The sequence below is a fragment of the Zootoca vivipara genome, chromosome 3 (genome assembly GCF_963506605.1).
Source record: "Zootoca vivipara chromosome 3, rZooViv1.1, whole genome shotgun sequence".
NCBI classification, from domain to species: domain Eukaryota; kingdom Metazoa; phylum Chordata; class Lepidosauria; order Squamata; family Lacertidae; genus Zootoca; species Zootoca vivipara.
The window spans coordinates 56,673,621-56,696,145 of NC_083278.1; the positions used below are offsets into that span (position 1 = coordinate 56,673,621).

The 22,525-nt window shown below is 42.5% G+C and overlaps 1 protein-coding gene across 6 annotated transcripts in view; it reads left to right on the forward strand.

Moving 5' to 3' along the window:
• The window catches only part of AKAP7 (A-kinase anchoring protein 7), a 102,651-nt gene that overhangs the window by 10,253 nt on the left and 69,873 nt on the right, over nucleotides 1–22,525 (forward strand). For 4 of the 6 annotated variants that reach the window (XM_060272682.1, XM_035108999.2, XM_035109001.2 and 1 more), the window contains 2 exons: nucleotides 18,087–18,224; nucleotides 20,543–20,688. In XM_060272682.1, coding sequence (XP_060128665.1) covers nucleotides 18,176–18,224; nucleotides 20,543–20,688 — 195 coding nt within the window. In that variant the 5' untranslated portion in view covers nucleotides 18,087–18,175. Of the gene's footprint in view, nucleotides 1–12,533; nucleotides 12,914–18,086; nucleotides 18,225–20,542; nucleotides 20,689–22,525 lie in introns of those variants that run through there. The other 2 variants (XM_060272681.1, XM_035109002.2) reach the window with 1 other exon arrangement.

Here is a 22,525-nt window from a genome sequence, read left to right on the forward strand (position 1 = left end):
CAGCAGGCTCTTGATTTCACATCCTGGCAGTATACCACTATCAAGCTCCGACCAGGAAACATAAGGAAAGAACTCAATCAGTAAGTAAAGTTTATTCATAGCAATGTGTCAGAGAAGGTATGGCCTGACCCCTATAAAATATTCCAGGCTAGGTTGGTTTAGCAAGAAGAGGACCAATTTCCCTATGGGGGACTAACTTTGCCTTCCATTCACCATTCAACGCGACAAGAGGCGGATGTGAACAAATAAGGGCGGTGCATTCTTGTCCTGAACTGCTTTCCAGTTAACTTCACTGGGGAGAGGCAAATCACTCATACAGCAGGGATACATACGTGGACCAGCTTTTCTAGTGAAATGCATTGAGATGACAACACACAAACGCATGAGGCCAGAGAACAGATGGCATTCAGGAGTGGGGTGGATGTGTGCAGTCCACTGGGCTCCATTTACAGTACAGCAGCCTTCATGTCAACAAGCATGTATAGATGCTTTCCTAAGACACAAACACCTATTAGCATATCTGACTAATCTGATTAAGTGGGGAGAGCGCTGAAAAGACACAGAATTAAAAACCAACCACTCAACAAAACATCAAGACGGCAATTATGCTCCAGAGGTCCTCTTCTTTGTACTGCTGTTTAATTATGCACATCTCTCTCCCTAGGCACTTTCTTTCTAAATCTGTCAACTTTGCTGTCACACCTAAAAATCACCACAATTCTCTCTGTACTAATAGCAATCTCAGTTCTCTCCGAGTGCCAGACTAGTCCTGCTGTAGCCAAAATAAAGTTAGAGAAGGGAAACCTTCTCAAGGGCCTGGTGGAAACCCCCAAGTGATCTAATGAAGGCTGAGTGCATCCAATGGAGATGGAACGCTGACTGTTGTGAGAGGGTGTGGGTGGGGCTTTGCATTTGGAAATGGAGAAACTCCTGGCCCTCGCCACAAAATGACTCTATCGGCCTGCCTCCTTCTTCGTGGTTTAAATCAACCTGTCCTGTAAGCCAAGTTGACAAGGTAACAGAAAAAGGGGGGGGGTCCAAAGTGTTATTAAAAAACAAATCAGGAAGAGTAAGGAGGCTCAGGAATGGAGTATGCTGAACAGGAGCATGCCACATGATAGCATGTTGGTGCCAGTTTCACTCATTCCCATTATCTCTGCTGCTCAGGTGAGGAGTGCTGTTGCTTTTGTAGCCAAGCACCAGCCACACACAAGAGGGTTAGGGGAATGCTGAGGTTTGCAGGGGTGGTTGTTTCAGAAGCATAACCTTCATATGGGAAGGCAACCCACTGAACAACACATTCAGCATGTGCAGTGGTTACAGAATCAGACTGATGGGGGACCTGGAGGGTGGGTGGGAATAAGTTGGAACAGCATGGCTGCTGAATCCTGAATTGGGAGCAGTGTGCCACGCTTCAGGTCCAGGACAACAATTGCATCATAATAATGAACTCCTGCACATTTAGACTTTCTTCCTGGTCAAAACAGAAGGCGGATCCCCTCTTCATTTCAAAAGGTGTCTAGTTTGGGAAGGAAGGGGAGAGAATTTTAGCTAATGTGTGCATATGGAAATATATTCCAGTGGCATTTGCAGTGTGTGTGTGTGTGTGTGTCTTCAAATCTCAAAGCACTACTGCAGAGAGTTTCTAAGTGATTAGTGCAGAGCATTACTACTCTCCACCATCTGGCTTACTGATATAGAAACAACATTAAAGAAGTCAAATGAGCTATAGGCATCTCTGTGTGGTAGACAGGGCACCCTGTCGTGCAGTCGCAAAATGAAAGCAAAGCCCAGGCCACCTCACAATGTGAAATGTTTTGAAATGTAGCTTGCAAGCAAATGTTCTTTCTCCCCATTTCCAGTTTAATGACCTGAATGCTTATTATTGCCATATACATCACTCTTGATACATCTCAGTATTCAAAGGCAGGTAGCCTGCATATTCAGCATGCTAGGAGACGAAAGTGTTAACTCTGCTTTTAACAAGGGCTGCTCCGTGTCTGACCTCACTGCAGCTAGTTCATGTCTCTAGTGGATTTCTGAACACGGAGCTATCCTTGTTTGGAAGCCTTTTTTCCCATTTTCAGATGAAAGCGAAATGAAAGAAGCGTCACAAATGCAAAATATGACAGCTTTGCATTCTGCTCCTTCCATTCTCTCGCAAATGGTATGCTGTATATATCCTTGTGAGTAAAATATCCCTTTAAAAGCAAGAACAAAAGATACGCTTCTCCGCTCCAGTAATGTGACCCAGAATAAAGAGCCTCAGAAAGCCTCCAGACCACAGAATACAAGCTTGTGTTGGCAGAGAAGAGTGAAAGTCTATCCACTTTCCTCCATATGCCTCGTGCAGATGCCGTGCCAGGGAAGGCAATCAGGAGTTACACTCAAATATCTGCACGAGGGAAAGCAAAAGTGTGCTGAAGGCAGCAGTCTCCTTTTGCCCAGAGTGAGCTTGACCAACTTGAAGGAAAGGAGAAGAGCTCTGTAATGTGATGTGTTTCTCCTGCCAAGATTCCTCATTACTGCGAGTAGGAAACTGTAACAATGAAGCCTTGGGTATCATTATCATTATTATCATCATCATCATCATCATATTTTACTTTCAAAACACAATTTTGTGTCTAGACCATTGTTTTTTCCCTCAGAAGCCTCTGAGATGACTCACAGCAATGCAAAATGGTGAATTGTGCCACTGCAGCTTAAAGTCACATCGTATCACTGGGAAGGGCACAGAGTTCTGCTCTGTCACAATTTCCGTCCTGACTAAATGACTAAGTAAGGACTCTCAAAACAATGCCTAAAACTCCTTACTATTAAAATCCACAGGGCGGAGGTGTCATATTGGATTAGTCATGTTCTGTATCATGCTGTTAAATGTTAACGCTCGGTTCAGTTTGTGTCTGTATGGGCCTCAGTTAGTAAGGGGCCCGATGGCATGTTGCTACTTTTTGCTGTTAATTGTCGTCCACAGATAACAGGCATTTGTCCAATGCTCCCAGTTATGCCAACTGCCGCCATTGAATTTTCCCCTCCCACTTAAGCCCCTTGTTCCTCAGCACAATATTTTCCAGTTTCCCAACCCCTTTACTAAAAGTTTATTAGGGGCGGAGTAGGAAGGAGGAGGGTTGACGTTAGGATGGGAACCCTGTGGCTCTCCAGATGCTGTTTGGCTTCCACTCTTGTCAATCTCAGCCAGTGTGGCCAATGGGTAGGGGTGACGGAAACTGTAGTCCAACAACATCTTGAGGGCCACTTGTTCTTCACCTCTGCTTTCCAGCAATATCTGCTTCATAGTCTGAGAACTCTGGTCCTAATCAAAACTCAGGTCTGTGGGGAATTCTGTGGGCCTTTTGGCAGGTTAACACTGTTGTGTATTAATTCAAATATTCTGTAATCTGGCGGGAGTACTGTCCATTTGTCTATTTAAAGGGGACCAACACAATCCTAAGCATGATTGGGTTCTGCCGGAAAGTTAGTGTGTTATTGGTTCCCGCCTAAATGTATCCTTCTTCACCCGTGCCTTGTTCCTATAAATACAGCTTCCCTTTACCCCAATTCCTAGTCCTGTTTTGTCCTGAATAAAGAACTGTTCTCTTGAAGATGCGTATCTGGACTTCTTAAGCCACGACACAACAAACACTTAAAATATACATAGTTTGCTAGTGATTCAAATGCACTTGTTGTGGCTAGGACTGATTCAAATATTATTTGCTGAATAGGCATTGGTTACTGAAGTTGTGGTGAATTTCACCCAACACGTAGGATTATTCCCTGGCCAATTTAGCCTCACATATCACACGGCTCAGCAATGCAAAGGATGAAAGATGTATACTGTAAGATGTCAGAGGACATCACAATGGCTTCCACCTACAATTTGATTGTTGTTTATGTGCTCAAAGGCATTTGCTTTAGCTTTCTGTGCCTACTTTTTGTCGTTGTCATCCATTCGTCTTGAGAGATAATGGAGTGCACCTTCGGGTGTGAAACCAAACCACTGCATTAGCAGTACCAAAGTGACCTTCTCGAGGCACAAGCCTGGGCAGCGTGCATGGAGGTCCAGGGCTGCCCAGATGACAAGACCCTCTTCCTCAGCCTCGCTGATATGGTCCAAAGGAAAGCAGAGCAGTACGTTTGGCACCAGCTTGGCTGCAGGAGTTTCCAGAAGGAGGTGTACAAGGTGCCATCCAACCATCTTAGGGACTCCACTCCGAATTTGTGTAGGGTTTACTCCTTAGCCTTTTATTCTTCTGAAGATGTCCCGCAAGGCAGCAGAGGTTTAGGATCAGAGTTTTTCTTCTCCTAGATGGGCTACCTTCCCAGGTTGATGAGCCCCATCTTCCCCTCACTTCCCAATGCCTACCCAGTATTGCTGTACTATACAGGGCCTTTTTCCTGAACACTGAAGCAACAGTGCTGATGGCCAGTCTACACTGCTCAGATCATTATCATCAACCAGACTGGACTTTACTGGTCCAAGTAATAAAAAGGATGTCAGTGTCTGATTCTGTCCTGCTTTGCCCAATTTATTCATGGCTCCTGCTCTTGAGATACTTGCCAAAGTCAAGGAACATTCATATACCTTTCAGTCTCCTGATGTAGCAGGTGGTTAAGGCAGCCACAACATCTGACCATTATGACAATCTGCACAAACACAACTCAGCCCATGAATGGGTAATTCTTCTGTCATATGGTAGTGTCTGGATGCTAGCCTTCATTGTACCAGGTGTGCAAAGATTATTTGGAACAAGACTGCAAAATGATTTTGCAGACCTTGTTTACCTTCTGTCAAGAAAGAGGCCTTTCTTTGGCCGTTCCTCTGGGAAAGCAGCTTTATAGAAATAATAAAATGTTGAAAAACAAGTGGGCACTGAAACATTGGGAATTCATGCACAGTTAGACACAGTCAGCGCCAGTTTCAGAATTCTTGGGCAGCAGAGAACAACAAGATGTTCCTTGTTCTTTCTGACTAGGTTTCCCTTGGGCATTAAGCCCAAAGGTTACAACAGGTGCAGATATCTAAATCAGAACCTGTTCCAAGCTTCTAGGGCAGGAGTCAGCTGGGTTCAAGGATTTCCCAGAGTAGTCCTAGGCACTAGTACTTTCAAGGGCTGAGCTGGCCCTGTCCATACTAGTAGCGAACTAGTTGTCAGAGCACAATCTGGAATTCTGTGCCATTGCAAACCTTCTCAATGTGCAGGCCACACAAAGACTCAGCCATGCGTCCATCACTGAAGGATCAAGATGCTAAGGCCAGGCACATAATAAACGAACAGGACCTCAGGAGGAAGGTCAGTCGATGCTTAAATCATAACAGATGATCCATGATTTCACATATCATTGCCCATCATGAGCCCTTGGGAAGGGCCAGGTAATAAATAAATACATTTTGTTTTGGCTTCAGGGGAGATTATAACTTCTGCCAATGTGGTTAGGGTGGATTAGATGTTCACCTACCATGCCATCAATATATGCGCTAGGTTACTGTAACTACTGTAGTGTGAAACTCACATTATCCAGAAGCAACTAAAGGATAGCATGTGCCTTTCCACTGTTGCTCAGTCCTCTTCCATTCTTGCTCTGTCAAAAGCCATTTTCTGTTTAGAACATCTCTTGAATTGCCACCAGGTGTATAGTGCCTGCTATGTGCACAGTGGTTTATATGCTTTACCTTATTTGTCGTCACAATGCATTCATGTAGTCTCATTTTATAGGTGCAGTTGGCAGGGAGATAATGGCCTTCCTAAAGCCAGCTAATGGGTTCTTGACTAAGCAAGATATTTCAAGTCTCACAATTTCCAACATAATAACCCCTGCAAGACCAAATCCAGAATATCAAACACAATTAGTGTCTCTCTCGATTTAATGCGTGCAACCTGGATATCGAGCTGTAGCAGCAATAGTAATGGACAAGCTGCTTATAGTACTTACACAGAGAGTTGCTCTCAATCATGGAGGCAGTTGTGTGATCTACGCACAAAGCAGGTGTCCAGATTACATATAGGGGACTGAGAGGCAAAAATTGTTTTTACACTATTTAGTGTGTACAGACTGTACAGAGCAAAAAAAAAAGTTTCCATAAACTAACAAATGTCACGTATGAAGAGGCTCTCGTTCAAGCATTTATTATGTACCTGGAAGAACAAATTCATACAGCATGTACTGCAGAACCTTTTTTAAAAAAAATCACTGATGAATGATATGAGAACTAGGGGAAACAGCTGGGACCTGAAACAAAATGTACAGTTGTAAAATGCTATTGTTCCTGGTTCCAGCAAGTCATCCATGCCATCTTGCAGGATACTCCATTCCATTACCTGCTCCCTGATTTTCCTTAAAACAAACAATACAATACAAAACCTCAACAACCAATTGGCATCCTGTGCTCACTCTTCCCTTGGGGTTATTTTTAAGAACATAAAACAAGTCCAGTTGGATCATCTCATCCATCACTGTTCTTCTTGCAGTGACAAAGCAGATGCCTGATCGAAACTAATAAGCAGTGCATGAATGCAACATCACTCTCCACACTTGCTGTCCTCAGCAACTGGTAGTCAACTATACTCTATTATCTCTGACACTTGAGATAGTATATAGCCATTCTGAGTAATAGCCGTATCCTCCATGAATAAGCACACATGCAAACCTTGGGGATCCCTCAAACCAGCTCATATATCCCTCTTGTGTAAAAATGGTGCCCTCTTGGCTATATAGAAATCCATCCTTGGATAATAAGTTTGCAGTTAGTGTGCAGGCTGTGTAAACAACACAGCAGGAATGGTGCAAGTACGATGTCTGCTCCACAGTTCAGTCTTTTGGATAGAAGGATGGAAGGAGAAGAGGCGATAAGAAGGAAGAAAACAAAGTCAGACAAAGGATGATAAAAATGCAAAAAGAACAGAGGAAAGGCCAAAAGCAGAGTTTTGTGCAAAAAAGATGATGATGATGATGATAATTTATTATTTATATCCCACCCATCTGGCTGCGTTTCACAAGAAGGAGAAGGAGGAGGAGGAGGAGGAGGAGGAGGAGGAGGAGGAGGAGAAGGAGAAGGAGAAGGAGAAGAAGAAGAAGAAGAAGAAGAAGAAGAAGAAGAAGAAGAAGAAGAAGAAGAAGAAGTGGTGTTTATGGCAGCTGGTTTTGAAATTAGGGTTTGAATCTAGCACTTCAGTCTCGAAACAATGGTTTTACTAGTCTGTAAATATGCATTTCTTCCATCTGGAACGGCATAAAATTTGGATCCAATTCTGCATTCCTCACTTGCATAAAAATCCTAGTGAAGTCAATTAAACTTGAGTTGCTGGCTTTGCTTCATGAAGGGGGTGGATGTGTGCAAGCCTGCACAAAAATTCAAAAACTGGTCTTTTCTTTGGAAAGGAAATGGACGCAGCGTAGTTTGTTTATTGCTAATATTGCTTTTAACTACTTGTTTGACATGTTTTCCCAACACATCATTGCAGCCTGAAGATCAGTTTCAACATACTCAAGACTTTGGATCACTTCCCTCAAAATGACTTTTCACCTCTCTGGCTTAAAAACCCCCACTGATTTTTATATGCTGCTGGAAGAGGAAGGCTTCCCCCCCCCCCTCCATGCCACTGCCTCTCAAAATGCACAAGAGTTTTGAGCCCCAGCAAGGCGTTCCATGACATCCTGCTTTGGTGAACAGCTTCCGATAACGTCCCTCTCAAACTTGCATCCTTTTACTTAGAGATCCGTTTTCTTTGGCAAGGCGAAGAGACAAAAATGCAGCATGAGACATCCCATTTCAGCGGTTTCCTGCTCTGTGCTGGCTTCATACAGCAAGGCAATGTGGCACCCTGGAAGAGTGTCAGAACGTTGAATTTAGAAAGTATAATAAGTTATGAACGTTGAATTTAGAAAGTATAATAAGTTATGTGCATTGAGCCTGGAGGTCTAATAAAATTTAACATGCTCTGCTGACATTCTTCTTGAAAGTTAGGAAGGCCACTTTGTGTCTTGGATCTTAAGCACATGGAGCCCTGTGTAAATGATCAATTGCACTGAACAAACAGAAATTCTCCAGCTCCGGTGTGATTACATATCTGAAAAGTCACATGTTGCAGCGGTAGAGTTAAATGCATCGCCACTCCTCATAGCCAAACAAAGATAAGATTCCTTGCCCTGAAAAATAAGACAATAGAACCATTGTCTCCATGTCTTATAGGATGTGAAATTTGCCCGCAACAGTAGGGTGTCTTGGGTAAACATGCAGACAGATTGTAGAAAGGGAAAGAAAGTAGGCATGTGTGGTGTATAGATTTTTATATAAGACCCAGATGAGTACATTCTTACAAGCTTCACCCTTATATAAAACTTGCACATCATTTCTGTGATGTTTTACTTTCCTGTAAAGCCAAATTTCAATTTGTCCCAGAACAAATCTGTGTATGGTGCCACAAGAAGGGCACCATCTGTTTTCCTGGATCAATTTTTACTTGAAAAACCCCCACGGGACATTTCTTCTACTACAACACTTTGGCTAGGACCTAAAAGCACCTCTGTGGCAAAAATCAATAGTTTGCTTTTGGATATTTTATGCCCCAGATGCTTGTTCATTTCACCCACTTACGATTTAAATAGTAATTGATTGAAATTTGGTAGCACCGTTTGTTACTCTGCAGGTGATAATTTACCACAATAATTAGCTTGAAGGTCTGTGTGTAAATTCTGCAGAGAAAGGTGTACTTGGTAGGATTTTGTCCTGCAGTGAAGAATAATGTAGTATCTTACATTTTGCTCTGAAAATTTTGTGGGGTTTACTCCTGTCAGAAATTTACAAAAGGGCAAATTATTTTGTAAAATGATCTGTATATTGGGCATAAACACACACATATTCTTATCTTATACTTAACAGAAGTTATATATTTTTTGTATCATTGACAGACCTTTCATTCAAGCAGGCTATTTTTTTCTAAACCGCTTGTTTAGTTTCATGCAGGTCTTAGGGGTTTTTTTTTTCTCAAGCACTTTTCCTGTGCTGTCATGTAAAGTATGCCTGCTGCTCTAATACAAATCCCTTTGTGATGAGCAGCAGCAGGTCATGAAAACTGAAGTCCTTGGCTGTTTGACTCATAGATGAAAAGAATCATAGAATTGTAGTGCTGGAAGGGACCCCAAGGGCCATCTAGTCCATTTAGAGATCTACACTGGCTCCCAGTACGTTTCCGTGCACAATTCAAAGTGTTGGTACTGACCTTTAAAGCCCTAAATGGCCTTGGTCCTGTATACCTGAAGGAGCATCTCCACCCCTATCATTCAGCCCGGACACTGAGGTCCAGCACCAAGGGCCTTCTGGCGGTTCCCTCATTGCGAGAAGTGAGGTTACAGGGAACCAGACAGAGGGCCTTCTCGGTAGTGGCACCCGCCCTGTGGAACGCCCTCCTAGCAGATGTCAAGGCAATAAGCAACTATTTTACTTTTAGAAGACAACTGAAGGTGGCCCTGTTTAGGAAAGTTTTTAATGTTTGATGCTGTATTGTTTTTAATATCCGGTTGGAAGCCGCCCAGAGTGGCTGGGGAAACCCAGCCAGATGGGCGGGGTATAAATAATAAATTATTATTATTATTATATATTATCTACTCCAACTCCCTGCCAATGCAGGAATCTCAACTAAATTATACAAGACAGATGGCCATCCAAACTCTGCTTAACCTCCAAGGAAGGAGAGTCCCCCACATCTTGTGGGAGTCTATTCCACTGTCGAACAGCTTCTCTGCAAGAATATCATGGAGACATTGTCAAAAGCCTTACACAGATCAAGATACACTTTAAGTCCATAGCATTCCCCTGATCCATCAAGCTTGTAACTCTTATGAAAAAAGGAAATATGATTACTCTGACACGACTTGTTTTTGAGAAACCCATACTGGGTCTTAGTAACCACAGCATCCTTTTCTAAGTGCTCACAGGCCAACTGTTTAATTATATGTTCATCTAGGACCTTTCCTGGTTTCAATGACAAGGTGGCCAGTTGGTAGTTATCTGGGTTTTCTCTTTCCCCCTTTTTGAAGATGGGGACAACATTTGCCCACTTCCAATCCGCAGACCTGTTCTCCAAGAATCCTCAAAGATTATAGACAGAGACTCTGTGATTACATCCACAGCTCATCAGGCCCAGGAGATTTGAATTCATTTAAAGTAGCTAGGTGTTTCCTTACCACCTCTTTTCCTATCATGGACTGCAGCTCTTCCAGACTCTATGCCAACATTATCCCTCTCTGCCCTTCCTACAGTTTGTGTCCAGAGATAGCAATATCCCATGGGTTTCTCCACTCTACCAGGTATCTGTTATGACCACTATACTTAAGTTTCCATTTAAATCCAAGCAGTGCAACTCCCCTCACAACTATGTTTCCCAACATCATTAGTGCTAAAGTGCACCATGACTACTGACTCCTCTTTAGTAAAATCTAGAAGTGCTTTCTGTTACCTCTGCACCAAGCAGGCAGATCACTATGATGTCCATCACAAACCCATTCCTATATTTTGAATGACGGAAGTTTTATCCATACTAAAACCCCATCCCCGCCTTATGGGTACAAATAGCACCAATGTAGTTATAATTTCAGCACCAAGTTAAGACTTATTTGTTCAGGTATTTCCCCCAGTTATGATGTATGGAAGTGAGAGCTGGACCATAAAGAAGGCTGATCGCCGAAGAATTGATGCTTTTGAATTATGGTGCTGGCGGAGACTCTTGAGAGTCCCATGGACTGCAAGAAGATCAAACCTATCTGTTCTGAAGGAAATCAGCCCTGAGTGCTCACTAGAAGGACAGATAAAAGCAATACAGTATATTCCTGCATATAAGACTACTTTTTAACCCAGGAAAATCTTTTCAAAAGTCGGGAGTCGTCTTATACGCCAGGTCGTTTTATTAATACGGCGAGTATATCCCAAACTCTATATTTTTACTGGAAAAGTTGGGAGTCGTCTTATACGCCCAGTCGTCTTATACACCGGAATATACGGTATTATAAAATATTTTAATCCCTCCCTTCTTCCCACAAGTCAACTTTAGCAGGTGGATGAGTGCTCACTTACCTATCACCTGACATTGGGTGATTGACAGGAGGGTTCTCACCCACCTGTCAAAGTTGGCCTGTGTTGTATGTGGGAGAGGAAGCCAAAAAGATTCCCAACCCCACATCTAACCAGTTCATTTCCCCCTTAGTTCAAAAATTGAGAACAGTGGTAGAAACAGGTATTTAACATAGCTCTGTCCAAAACTTATCTTTAAGAACTTGCTAACCCTGTCTAACTGGCAATTCCTTCCTCTTGGCATGTAAAAAAATGTAGAACTGTTTAGAATACCATAGGCCCAGGGGGAGAACTTAGCCTATATTAGAAAGAAGACTTTTAGAGTTGCAGCTCCAGTTCTCTGGAGTCAGTTACTAGCCTAAACCAGACATTTGTGTAGCATGATGAAGCAGACCCTCCAAGTCTCCCTATTTTCCAGGGACGTCCTTGATTTAGAGAAGCCGTCCCAGTTTCTGATTTGATCCTGGAATGTCCCCCCTTTCCTTAGGATATCCCTATTTTCATTGGAGAAATGTTGGAGGGTATGGTAGGATGTTCCTATTTTCATTGGAGAAATGTTGGAGGGTATGGAGTCATCCGATCCATTAGCCGTCTGAAGGCAATCCAGTATAGGGAACTTTTTAAAATGTTTAATGTTATATATATATTGGAAGCCTCCCAGAGTGGCTGGGGCAACCCAGTAAGATGTGTAGGTATAAATAGTAAAATTATCATTAAGGAATGGGACGTCCCTATTTTTATCAGAGAAATGCTGGAGGGCATGGATGAAGTTTACAAACCTACTGAAGGCACTTTTTCTTAAGAAGGCTTTTCCTGACCCCGTCATTTATTTCATTTGTTTCATTATATATTTGATGAAACATTTTGTGGCTTTTTATAAGTTTGTAGGGATGTTTTATTTTAGTTTGTTGAATTGATTTATTATACTTAAGAGGGTCCCCCCCCCCCCGATGTTTACCCTGCACACTGTTTCAATAGCTGTATGCCATGAAATGGTCTACAATTCTGGATGATGATGATAGAAATTACAAAGCTGAGTGTGCCTTTGCGGTGCCAAATTCTTCCACTGGGAAATCCCTTCTAGATCCGATATAGTGACGTCCTGCTCAGATGGCATGGCTTACAACCCCCTTTCAGTGAGAGCAAAACTCAAGTGCATTTCTCTGATAAATGCCAGAGTACAGTATAGCTTTGTCCTGCCTTCCCCCAAAACTTGTAACATTACTCATATGTATGTATTGCCTGAAATGTTTTGTTCCCAGACATCAGAATACTCTGGCAAAGATTGGGATGGTGAAGAAAAGGGGGGCACAAAACAGGTGGCCCTTGGCAACAACGGAGGTATATCTGACTGAACGCGACGAAAGCGTTCGGATACTGTACAACCCCGCGCCCGGCCTAATCATACTCTCTGCGGCCGCATTGCATGCTGGGATTCGTAGTTTCCGGCTAAGGCAGAGGGGCGTCTCTCCCTCCCTCCCTGCCGCGTTCCGAGCGTTCCGCGGAACTTTGCTCTTGACCCCTCCGCCTTCCCGTAGTTGCCTGCTCCCCGCTAATGCAGAAGCGCCAGCCGGGCTATGGTACCGCGGACCCTCTGGCTCCGGACTCTCCGCTCCGCCCGCCTTGTCGCAGGCGCAGCCGCGCCGCTTAGTCCTCGGAGCCCCCTCGGCCCGCGGGCTCCTGCTGCGGAGAGGCGGGGGCCGCGTGGTGCCTCGGTCGCCATGGCAGCTCGAGAGCGTTCGCCTCCCCGCAGGGCGGGATCCCATGGGCTGGAGGCGGAGGCCCCGGGCGAAGCCGGAGAGGAGGGGCAGCCTCTCCCGACAAGCAGCCAGCTCTTGCAGCAGACCGGTGAGCAGCAGCAGGAGGAGGAGGAGGAGGAGAAAGAGGCACGGGGACCTGCCTTATACCGAACCAGACCATTGCTCAGGATTGCCTACCCTGCCTGGCTGGCAGCAGCACTCCAGGGTTGCAGGCAGGAGGCTCTGCCAACCCCACCTGGGGATGCCAGGGGTTGAATTTGGAACAGGGCGGTTCACAGAACAAAATCAAAACCTAAAACCGCAATATATACGGTATATAATCAAAAGAAAAACAACAACCCAATAACATCTCCCCCCCCCCCCGCATCAAAAAAACCCCATATTTTAAAAAGGCATAGGATGTCAAGCAAATCAACCATTTTGTTGGTGTTGCTGCCCCCCTTCCGACACAAAGCTGCTCTGAAACATTTCCCGCGCTCGGGGTAGCTTTCGACACGCATTCTAGCCCTCTGCACAGACACGTGTACAAAGGCACGCCTGAAGTTTTCCCTTTAAGCACAAACCATTTGGCGCATACATCTTGTTTTCTCAGCCACGACAGCCTCAGATCTTTAGAGTCACGTCAGAACTGTAGATTAGAATTATTGCTGGGGATAAACAAGGCATTCTCATTTCCCATTGTGCAATCTTGTTATAGCTAGATACTGTAACTAGATAGTTTTACTGATGATGTTTAACCTTGTAGTGATTAAACTGTGTATTCTGGTAATAAAAATGAGTGCTACAAGTAGCAAATGCTTGTTTGGTATCCCTGCTCTGCTAGGTGCAGTACAGAATTTGGATGTGATACAGCTGCATTAGATGGGCTAGTTGGGATTATTACTTACTATTCTGCCCCACCTCACCATCCAGAACTCAGGGTGGCTTGTATAGGACTCCCAGACCCAGATTTGTTTAGCTTCAGCAATGTGGCTGACTATGCTCTGAAAACTATAACTTACCGTACTACCAGGAATGGGAATTGAGATAGGAGCATCAAATGGCAGTGAAGGGACAGATAGGGTAAGTGGAAATGCCATAAGGAGCATTAACACCCTGCCCTTGTTGTATGGTTCAGTGTCCTTTGACATAACAGCTGGGAGAAAGAGGAGTATAAAAACCAATTTGTTATGCACAATTAGCATAGAAGAAAGAACAAATGACACTGCAGGCTACTGGGTTTTATTTACCATTCCAAATGCTCTTTTAAATGTTCACCTAATTAACGATGATTTATGTTTACACATACTTTTGCTACACTTGTGTATCTCATTCTCCTTTCTATAAGCTTATGGTTGGCATGAAATTATTTTTGCTCTCTCCTCGTATCCTTACAACAACTCTGTGAGAAATTTGGCTAGAAATGACTTGCCCAACGCCAACCAGGGAGTGTCATAGTTTAAACTGCAACACTGTATCTGCTATACCACAAACTTATGAAATCACTGCCGTTTCTTCCTAGTCCCCCCCCCCCCCCCCGCTTTTTGAATCTACTTTCTCAGAGAAACTCTAGGCCATGAATTATTGGGGTGATGGAGGGATTTTTCTGTCCTTTGTGTTGCAGTAGTTAGAGCCATGAAGGCAATGTGATTAGCATTTGGCCTGCTTTTCTAGCTGCCAGCAATTCACAACTTGCAGGATGCCTTGGTCCCTTTTAATATAATTTGATTGAGAAAAGCAGGCTCCCAAAATGGAGTGCATTTACATCTATGATCTCAAACAGCAGTTGTTTATTTAAGCAGGAAAGCACTTCCTGTTGGTAGGTGTAGTAGAGGAAGTGCTTTACTGGAGTAGCTTTAAATGAGCAGGAGTAGTTTACATCCCACTGCACTGGCAGTGCAAACAGCACCAAAAAGAAATACAGTGGTACCTCGGTTTAAGTACACAATTGGTTCTGGATGTCTGTACTTAACCTGAAGCGTACTTAACCTGAAGCGAACTTTCCCCTTGAAAGTAATGGAAAGTGGATTAATCCGTTCCAGACGGGTCCGCGGAGTACTTAACATAGCTGCCAAGTTTTCCTTTTCTCGCGAGGAAGCCTATTCAGCATAAGGGAAAATCCCTTTAAAAAAGGGATAACTTGGCAGCTATGTTACTTAAACTGAAAGTACTCAAACCGAAGCGTACTTAAACCGAGGTATGACTGTATTGCTGAAGAAACGGCTGAAGCAAACTACTATTGCTTAAAAGGGAACCCCCAGATACAGGCTTTCTAGTTTTGCAGAGCACGTTTGATAGCCTAAATTACGCCAGATAGCCAAGCCTCTTGGGAAAGAGCAACACACCACTCTGTTCTATATAGGCAATAAATATAATTAAGGATGAATCTTGCTTCAGTGTGGAATCTGTAAGGAGAATATTTTATGACTGGGATCCTATAAAACCACATACCTACTGTCCATCCCACATGTGCTCATAATTCAGCACTTTAATCCTATCCTGCTTGTTATAATTCAGTGGTAATATCAATACAGCCTATGGTCTCCACAGAGCCCCAGTTCAAAACATATATTTAATTGAAGAAAGATGAACAAAATGTATATGTTTGGGAAGCAGTTAGGGATGCAGCCCAATTCAAGACATATTTACCCAGAAAGAAGTCCACTGTGTTCAGTGTAACTTCTAATTAAGCATACTTTGTATTGCAGCATTGATCTTAATGTCCCAGAGCCATAATGGATCTTTTAGTATCTGCTTTACAAGTTCAGTTCAAATTACACATCAGCAAACGATAATAACAGACAACCATAAATTACATACTGTACTGAAGTTACTGTTTCTGAACTGCAGAGAATTACACATCCAATTTGTCAACCTGCAGCAAGCCCAACACTATGACTCACTTGTTTATCTCATCCTCTGGATAATTTCCCTTGAGGTAATCCCTGCTCCACTTGTTACTACTACAAACAGTGGCGTTCGACACTTGCCTGGTTCTTTGGATGCTGATAGTTTAAAGTCGAAATATATAATTTGGGGGGGGGGGCAAAAATGGCACTTTAGCTTTTCTCTTCCTTCCCATCAGGGTAAAGGGTGTACAGTATTTTATTCTTGGATACAGTTGATGATGAAATCAGCCATACAACAATCAATTGCCAGAATCGCCTTTTGCTCCTGATTATAGGATGGCAAACTTGGGTTTGTCATGGAAAGTGCACACAACAGGAAGCTATGGCCAGGCATAGCTTCTCCATTAATATGCCCTTATGATGCATTTGCAAACCTGCTTGTCACTCTTACAATTTAAATTTTTGGTGTACATTTAAAACCTCCAAGGCGTGTACATAAAAGATGTAATGTGTGAAGCTTATATGCAAACAATGACAATACGTTTATTTTTCCTGAACGTCTCAGGGTGTGCCTGAGACTTTTCTATAGTTGGAAATTCAGATACAGGTCAGATACCCTTCATGCCTAACACTGGAGGTAGATAGGAATTCTGAGATGACTAAACCACTGTGTGTGCAGAGATTTTCATGATATTCCCTTTTTCCTATATGTGTAGGATCCTGTGCAGATTTCGCATGCAGGAGACAGAACAGTAGATCAGTTCTCCCCCCTCCCTTAAACCCCATGAGGCTTTTATATAGAGAATGGCAGGGAGGGTTCACTTCCCCTAAGGCACAGAGAAGAGGATCTCTGAAATTGGAAGGAAGGTTTTAACCTCCCACATTTACATGATGGCAAACCTGTGTTTGTCACTATGTGTGCGCACAACAGGAAGCTGTAGATGCAATTCACCTATATGCCACATTTTTTTAAATCAGCCAGCAGCTACTTCCTGAGTGTACAACCTTCAGGATCGGCTAACAACTGCGTACCTTGTTAGCCTTCCCTAGCTGCTTTAAGCTGAAGCCAATTAGTATCTAATCAGGTGACTTATCTCCCCTAGCACTACGGATGAGGTATCTAAGAGACGCTATACAGGGCACTAATAATCTGGATCATGTGCTTGTGTTTTTTTACACTTCACTTCACCTATCAAGCCAGTGATTTCTTTGCCACAGAATAGGTGTGTCTGTTGCCAGATTCCCCCATTGGGTTAGATTTGGACTACCTGGCAGTGAAGATCTGAAAAAGGAGGGCTCTGTAGTAATGAGTTATTTCCTGATATGTTGAATTTCTGACGTAACACTTCTAGTACACAGCTATAACTGTGTTATGTCATACTACAATTATACCTGTGTCATGGAAGAAGCATCACATCACTAATTCAGCTCAACAGTTATGATGGTCCCCCCTTAGATTGCTACTATCAGTTTAGAGCAGGCATCCCCAAACTGCGGCCCTCCAGATGTTTTGGCCTACAACTCCAGCTAAGAGGACCAGTGGTCAGGGAAATGTATATGACCTAAAATCAGGGATGATGGGAATTGTAGTCCAAAACATCTGGAGGGCCAAAGTTTGGGGATGCCTGGTTTAGAGTCACAGTTACTTGTTTTTATTTTAAAAAGACACAGTAAGTTGTACCTTTTCATTAACAAAAGGTGTATAATTCTTTTTATGTGATAATAGTTGTCATCTAAGTTGGCAGGGCTTATTTGACATCAACACAAAATAGAACCAGCCCTGAGTGTAGAATATGTAAAAATGTGCCTTCTGCTAAAATCTTTTCTGTTCTGCCACACTTGTGCAGGCAATTAAGAATACATATTTTCATGCTAGATAGTTGATGGTGTCTTGATTTTATTCTTTTATATATTTTTATAATATATAGGTATATTATTTTAAACAGCTTTGATATTTTTAATGAGCTATATGAATATTTTTTTAAAATGAATAAAAATAAGTAAGGAATTTGTTTACTTATATAGCTGAAGAATCCACACCCTGTTTATAAGAACCCACAAGCTGTTTAGAAGATTGGCATACACAGATGCAGTAGTACGGAAAACTTACTCTGGTGTAGAGGATTGGAAGTTTAATCATTCTCAACTGCATAGATCCTTGTAAAGCAACTAGGTCAGCATAACTTGTGGCTTTCAAAAAGGGACTCAAGACACACAGATGTATTTTGGGATTGTTCATAAAACATCGAAAGCTAAGAATGAAACCTAAACTTGCAGTTTGGAGGAACAAGCAATTGCTTTGTGAGAGCCTCTGGTATTCTACTTGAAAAGCTGCCTTGCAGTGAGCTGTGAGCCTGGAACTGAGTTTTATTGGCGATGATTTCATCAGCCTTGAAATCTAAAACCCAACTCATTGTTTCAAATGTATTCCAGATGGAAGGCAAATTGTGGAGCGGAAGAAAAAGCAAAGAAAAAAACGAAAAGAGGAATCCCGCTGTCTTGATGATTCTGTACGTTGCTTGATGATGGAAATGCCATTTGCCAAAGCAGATATTGAAGATGAATTTAGCAGTAAGTATAAATACTAATCCAGAGCTGTGAAGTTGCTTTAGCTCAAATTTCTATCTTGGAAGTAAACAAGCATGTTCCACTTGGGCCAAATTTCTTCGTATTTTGTACTCTGACCTTAGCAATCACAAATACAACTATTGTAGTCCTTGAATGTTGGCGCCACCTCTCCCCAAAGCCCCAAATGTTTGCATCCTCTAACCACAAAAATGCACTCAGATCCCAAATGAATCACAAAATATTCTATGAACTACAAATTGTCCGCTTCCTAGTGCTTGTCCTTTAAGAAAATGCAGAAAAATGTGCAATTGTGATAATGAAAAATACAATAAAAAGGTAATGAGCAAATGCTGAGATTGCTTGAATTGCAGATTTGAAACAGCTAATTAAAGGGCTGATTGTGGCAAGGAGGTACCAGAATAGTGCTAATTAAATCTTCCAGTAGCAGGAAGATAACCTCAGTTGTGTTTTGCAAATCTGGCCTGGACAGGGTGGCGCCGTTATTTCAACGTCAGTTACGAAACAATAACCATCACCACAAATATATGCGTGGGGAGTAATGTTTTTGTTTATTCCTGTGTTGTGTATTTTTATATTGTAAATCACCCTGTGATCCTTGGATGAAAGGCAGTTTAGAAATTTCATAAATAAATCAGAGTTGTAAAAAGACAATGCGTGCGGCATAGAAAATACTGGAATGTACTGGTTCAGAAGCAACATGAAATTATGTCAGTTCTGGAGAAAACAGCTAATACCCCTGTTTCTCCAAAAATAAGACGTAGCCATAAAATAAGCCGTAGCAGGATTTTTAAGCATTCAAGGAATATAAGCCATACCCTGAAAGTAAGACATAGTGATAGGCGCAGCAGCAATGCCGGCCGCAGCAGGAGGAGGAAAAAATAAGACATAGTGGGTTTTTTTGAGGAAAAATAAATATAAGATGGTGTCTTATTTTCGGAGAAACACGGGTAGCATAGAAGCCTTTGAGAGCGTATCTGTTTATTTGCAACATTTATAGCTAAGTAGATGTGCATAGGATTGAGACTTCTTTCCTGAGGTAGCCATCGTGGAAATGGAAGCAGGGCACTTTTTGTACAAGTTAGGTCATCCAGGACACATTTGTCTATGATGCCATGTGGCCTCTGACGGATTACCTACAAGGGTATATGTAGCTGTTGACAGAAAAGCAGATGCCCAGCCTGATACAAAGTAAAACGGGGTAATCGATAAATTAATTAATTTTAGGGGGGGTGTATGACCTAAAAAATGTCAGGCCCTTATTTCTGTCATCCTATGTTGGAATTCCAGTTAAGTCGTTGAGGTGTTATACTGAGGTTCCAATCCTCAACTCAGCCGTGAAGCTGTGACCTTGGGCCAATGGTTATCTATCAGCCTAACTTAACTCATGGGGTATTGTAAGATCAAGGGGGGAGTGGAAGAACCCTCAAGCTTCTTTAAGGAAAAATGGGATATAAGTGCAGTATTTTTTTTAAGCCACCCAAAGGGCAACAACTATGTATAAGAGGGAGATGTCAGTAGAATGAGAGGAAACCTGAGGATAGCTGAAGTTCAAGAAATATTTAAAAAGAAAGAAATATTATTGGAAATATTTCTAAAAAGAAAGAACTCTGCAGCCCAGTGAGGACTGAGCAGGTGCAGTAGGCTTAGATTGACTGTTGAAGAGTAAATGGAAAACTGGTGTGGGATGTGTGGGATGGAACGGAACAGCTGGAATCCTAGGCAGGGAACCTTTATACAACAACATTTTGTGGGTGGTCTCTGTTGTACATGTAATATTTCAAAAAGTATGATACCTGAATTTATTTATTACTATTTATTTTATTTACTAGACTTATATATACTGCCCTTTATAAGATCTCAGGGTGGTTCACATGATAAAATATACAAGGTAAAAGCCACCAACAAACAGTTAAAAACAACCAAACAATAACAGCCCCCCCAACATATTTTAAAGGCTAGAATATTAATTGACCAAAGGCCTGGTTGAAGAGGAACGTTTTGCCTGGCGCCTAAAGGTGTATAATGAAGGCACCAGGCGAACCTCCCTGGGGAAAGACTCCACAAACAGGGAGCCACTGCAGAAAAAAGCCCGTTCTTGTGTTGCCACCCTCCGGACCTCATGTGGGGGTGGTACACAAAGAATGCCTCATATCATGAACACAGAGTCTGGGTCGGTTTGTACGGGGAGAGGTGGTTATTGAGGTATTGACTCTTTGCGTACTAATTTTGAGGATATATGTATTGTTCTACTCACGTGTGCACAGTATCATAACAGCTCTCCACCCTCCTTTCCTACCCAGATAAAAGTGCAGCTAAACCATATGTCAAAAAGACGAGAAAGAGAACTACTGGGAGGGAGAGTGAGGAAGACAATCTAATAAAGAAGAAAAAGAAAAATCAAGATAAACCAAATTACTTCATCTCAGTTCCAATCACAAACCCAAAGGTAGCCTTACTTTTTTATTGTTACTGTATTCTGATCTCATAGGGGACAAAATCACTTGTGAATAATGAAACCAGAGCTTAGACTTAAACCCAGGCATTGATTCTGTGCCTTGAAGCAGAAGGGTTTTGTGCTTTGAACTGGTGGTTCCAGAAATCTTCCTTTGTTTTCCCAACAAGAAAGGTGAGGGACGAAGGAAACTGGCTCTCTTGGGAGTTGCTCCTCAAGGTGCTTGATACCCAAAGGAGCTGCCTCCTTTTCACCACCAAACAGTTGTTTAGAGGGAGAAATCGTGGGGAATGGAAGTTTGAACCTGCAGATGTAGCACCAGGCGCATTGGATGGGTTCTGCCACTGTGCTTGTACTGCACTAAGCTCCTTGCCCCTTTCTCTCTTAGTTACCATCAGTGGTTTCCACATTGGGAAGCCAAGTAAGCAATGTTGCCCTACTCTGCCCAGCAGCTGCTACTGCCCAGTTGAATGAGAAGTTGCTGAGCAGCGGGAAAAACAGCAGGTCTCTGAAGCCACCTCTTCTTTGCTGTTCAGCTAATCAGCTCAGAAGCAAGGGTGGATAACATGGGGAGGAAGGTTATATGGATGTTGCATGGGTGCTAATAAATGCATGCATGTACATTCCATGTATGGTTGCCTTCTCTGCAGTCTCTGGTGTGTGGTGTGTGCTCTGCCCCACTGCCAGCTCTTCCCCTATACATAATTTGGTTTTGGCCCAACCCACCATTGGGATTGGATAGAGATGGTTCAGTATGTGAACCATTCCGTAAGAAGAGCTCTGGGTATGGAGGAGCTGCTGGTATGGACATTCCTTTGCGTGCTAGAAGCTCATGTATACACGAGAATATGAATTTGGAGACAGAATGATGTTCCTTTTTTTTTTTTCAAAAGAAGAGCTCTCCCGTGCCATGTTGGAAGCTGTTTCTGCCAGCCTGCTGACAGTGTCAGGAATGTGCTTCCTCAAGTTCAGTTCAGACATGATAAACTGCAGCAATGGTTACCTAGCCCTTTGACTGTGTTCTGCCCCCACGGTTGGAGGCAGTATGCCTTTGAATACCAGTTGCTGGGAACCGCAAGTGAGTGGTGTACTGCTACACTGAGCTCCTTTTTCCTGGCTCCCACATACACACAGCTGTCTGCTGGAGAACAAGATGTTGGACTACATGGGTCTTTGGCCTGATCCAGCAGCGTTTTATCTTATGTAAGTTTTGGGCTCATATGCTCCTCTCTTCACCTTCCACAATGAGGATGCTGCTTTTGGTTTCATTTTGATTAGTTTATTCTAAGAATAGCTATCTGTTGTTTTTAATAACTGCCATGCACTGGTTTCAGATATAAATTTATTTATAGGTCCATTTGATTACTTCTTTTAATTGGACTGTAATGTCTGCTGGATGAAAACAAATCTTTGATTTGCTTAGTTTAGTTCAGGAAATTTCTCATCTAAATAACATTAAATATCTACTTTATTTAATTTCCAGTAATACTGTGGTTGAATGAATGCTGTAGCAATTATTATTTTTTGCTTTGCTTCTGTGCATAGCAAAATGACTGGGTGTAATTTGAAGGCAAGCATTTTCTCATATGGCTGTTACTGGATGGAAAAATGAAGCTAAATAACTTAATAGCCTTTACAAGGCAAGCCTCATTATCCAACTTCATCTTACAAAGCAACTAGATTCATTTTCTTCAGCAAGATTGTGTCAGCCAAGTACATTGCTGCAAACAAGAATATGTAACTAAATAAAACAAAACATTAAAATGTGCAAGGTTATAGTCCTTGTCAGTTGCCAATGTATTAGGAATTGTAATTTGTAATGTCAAAAAAT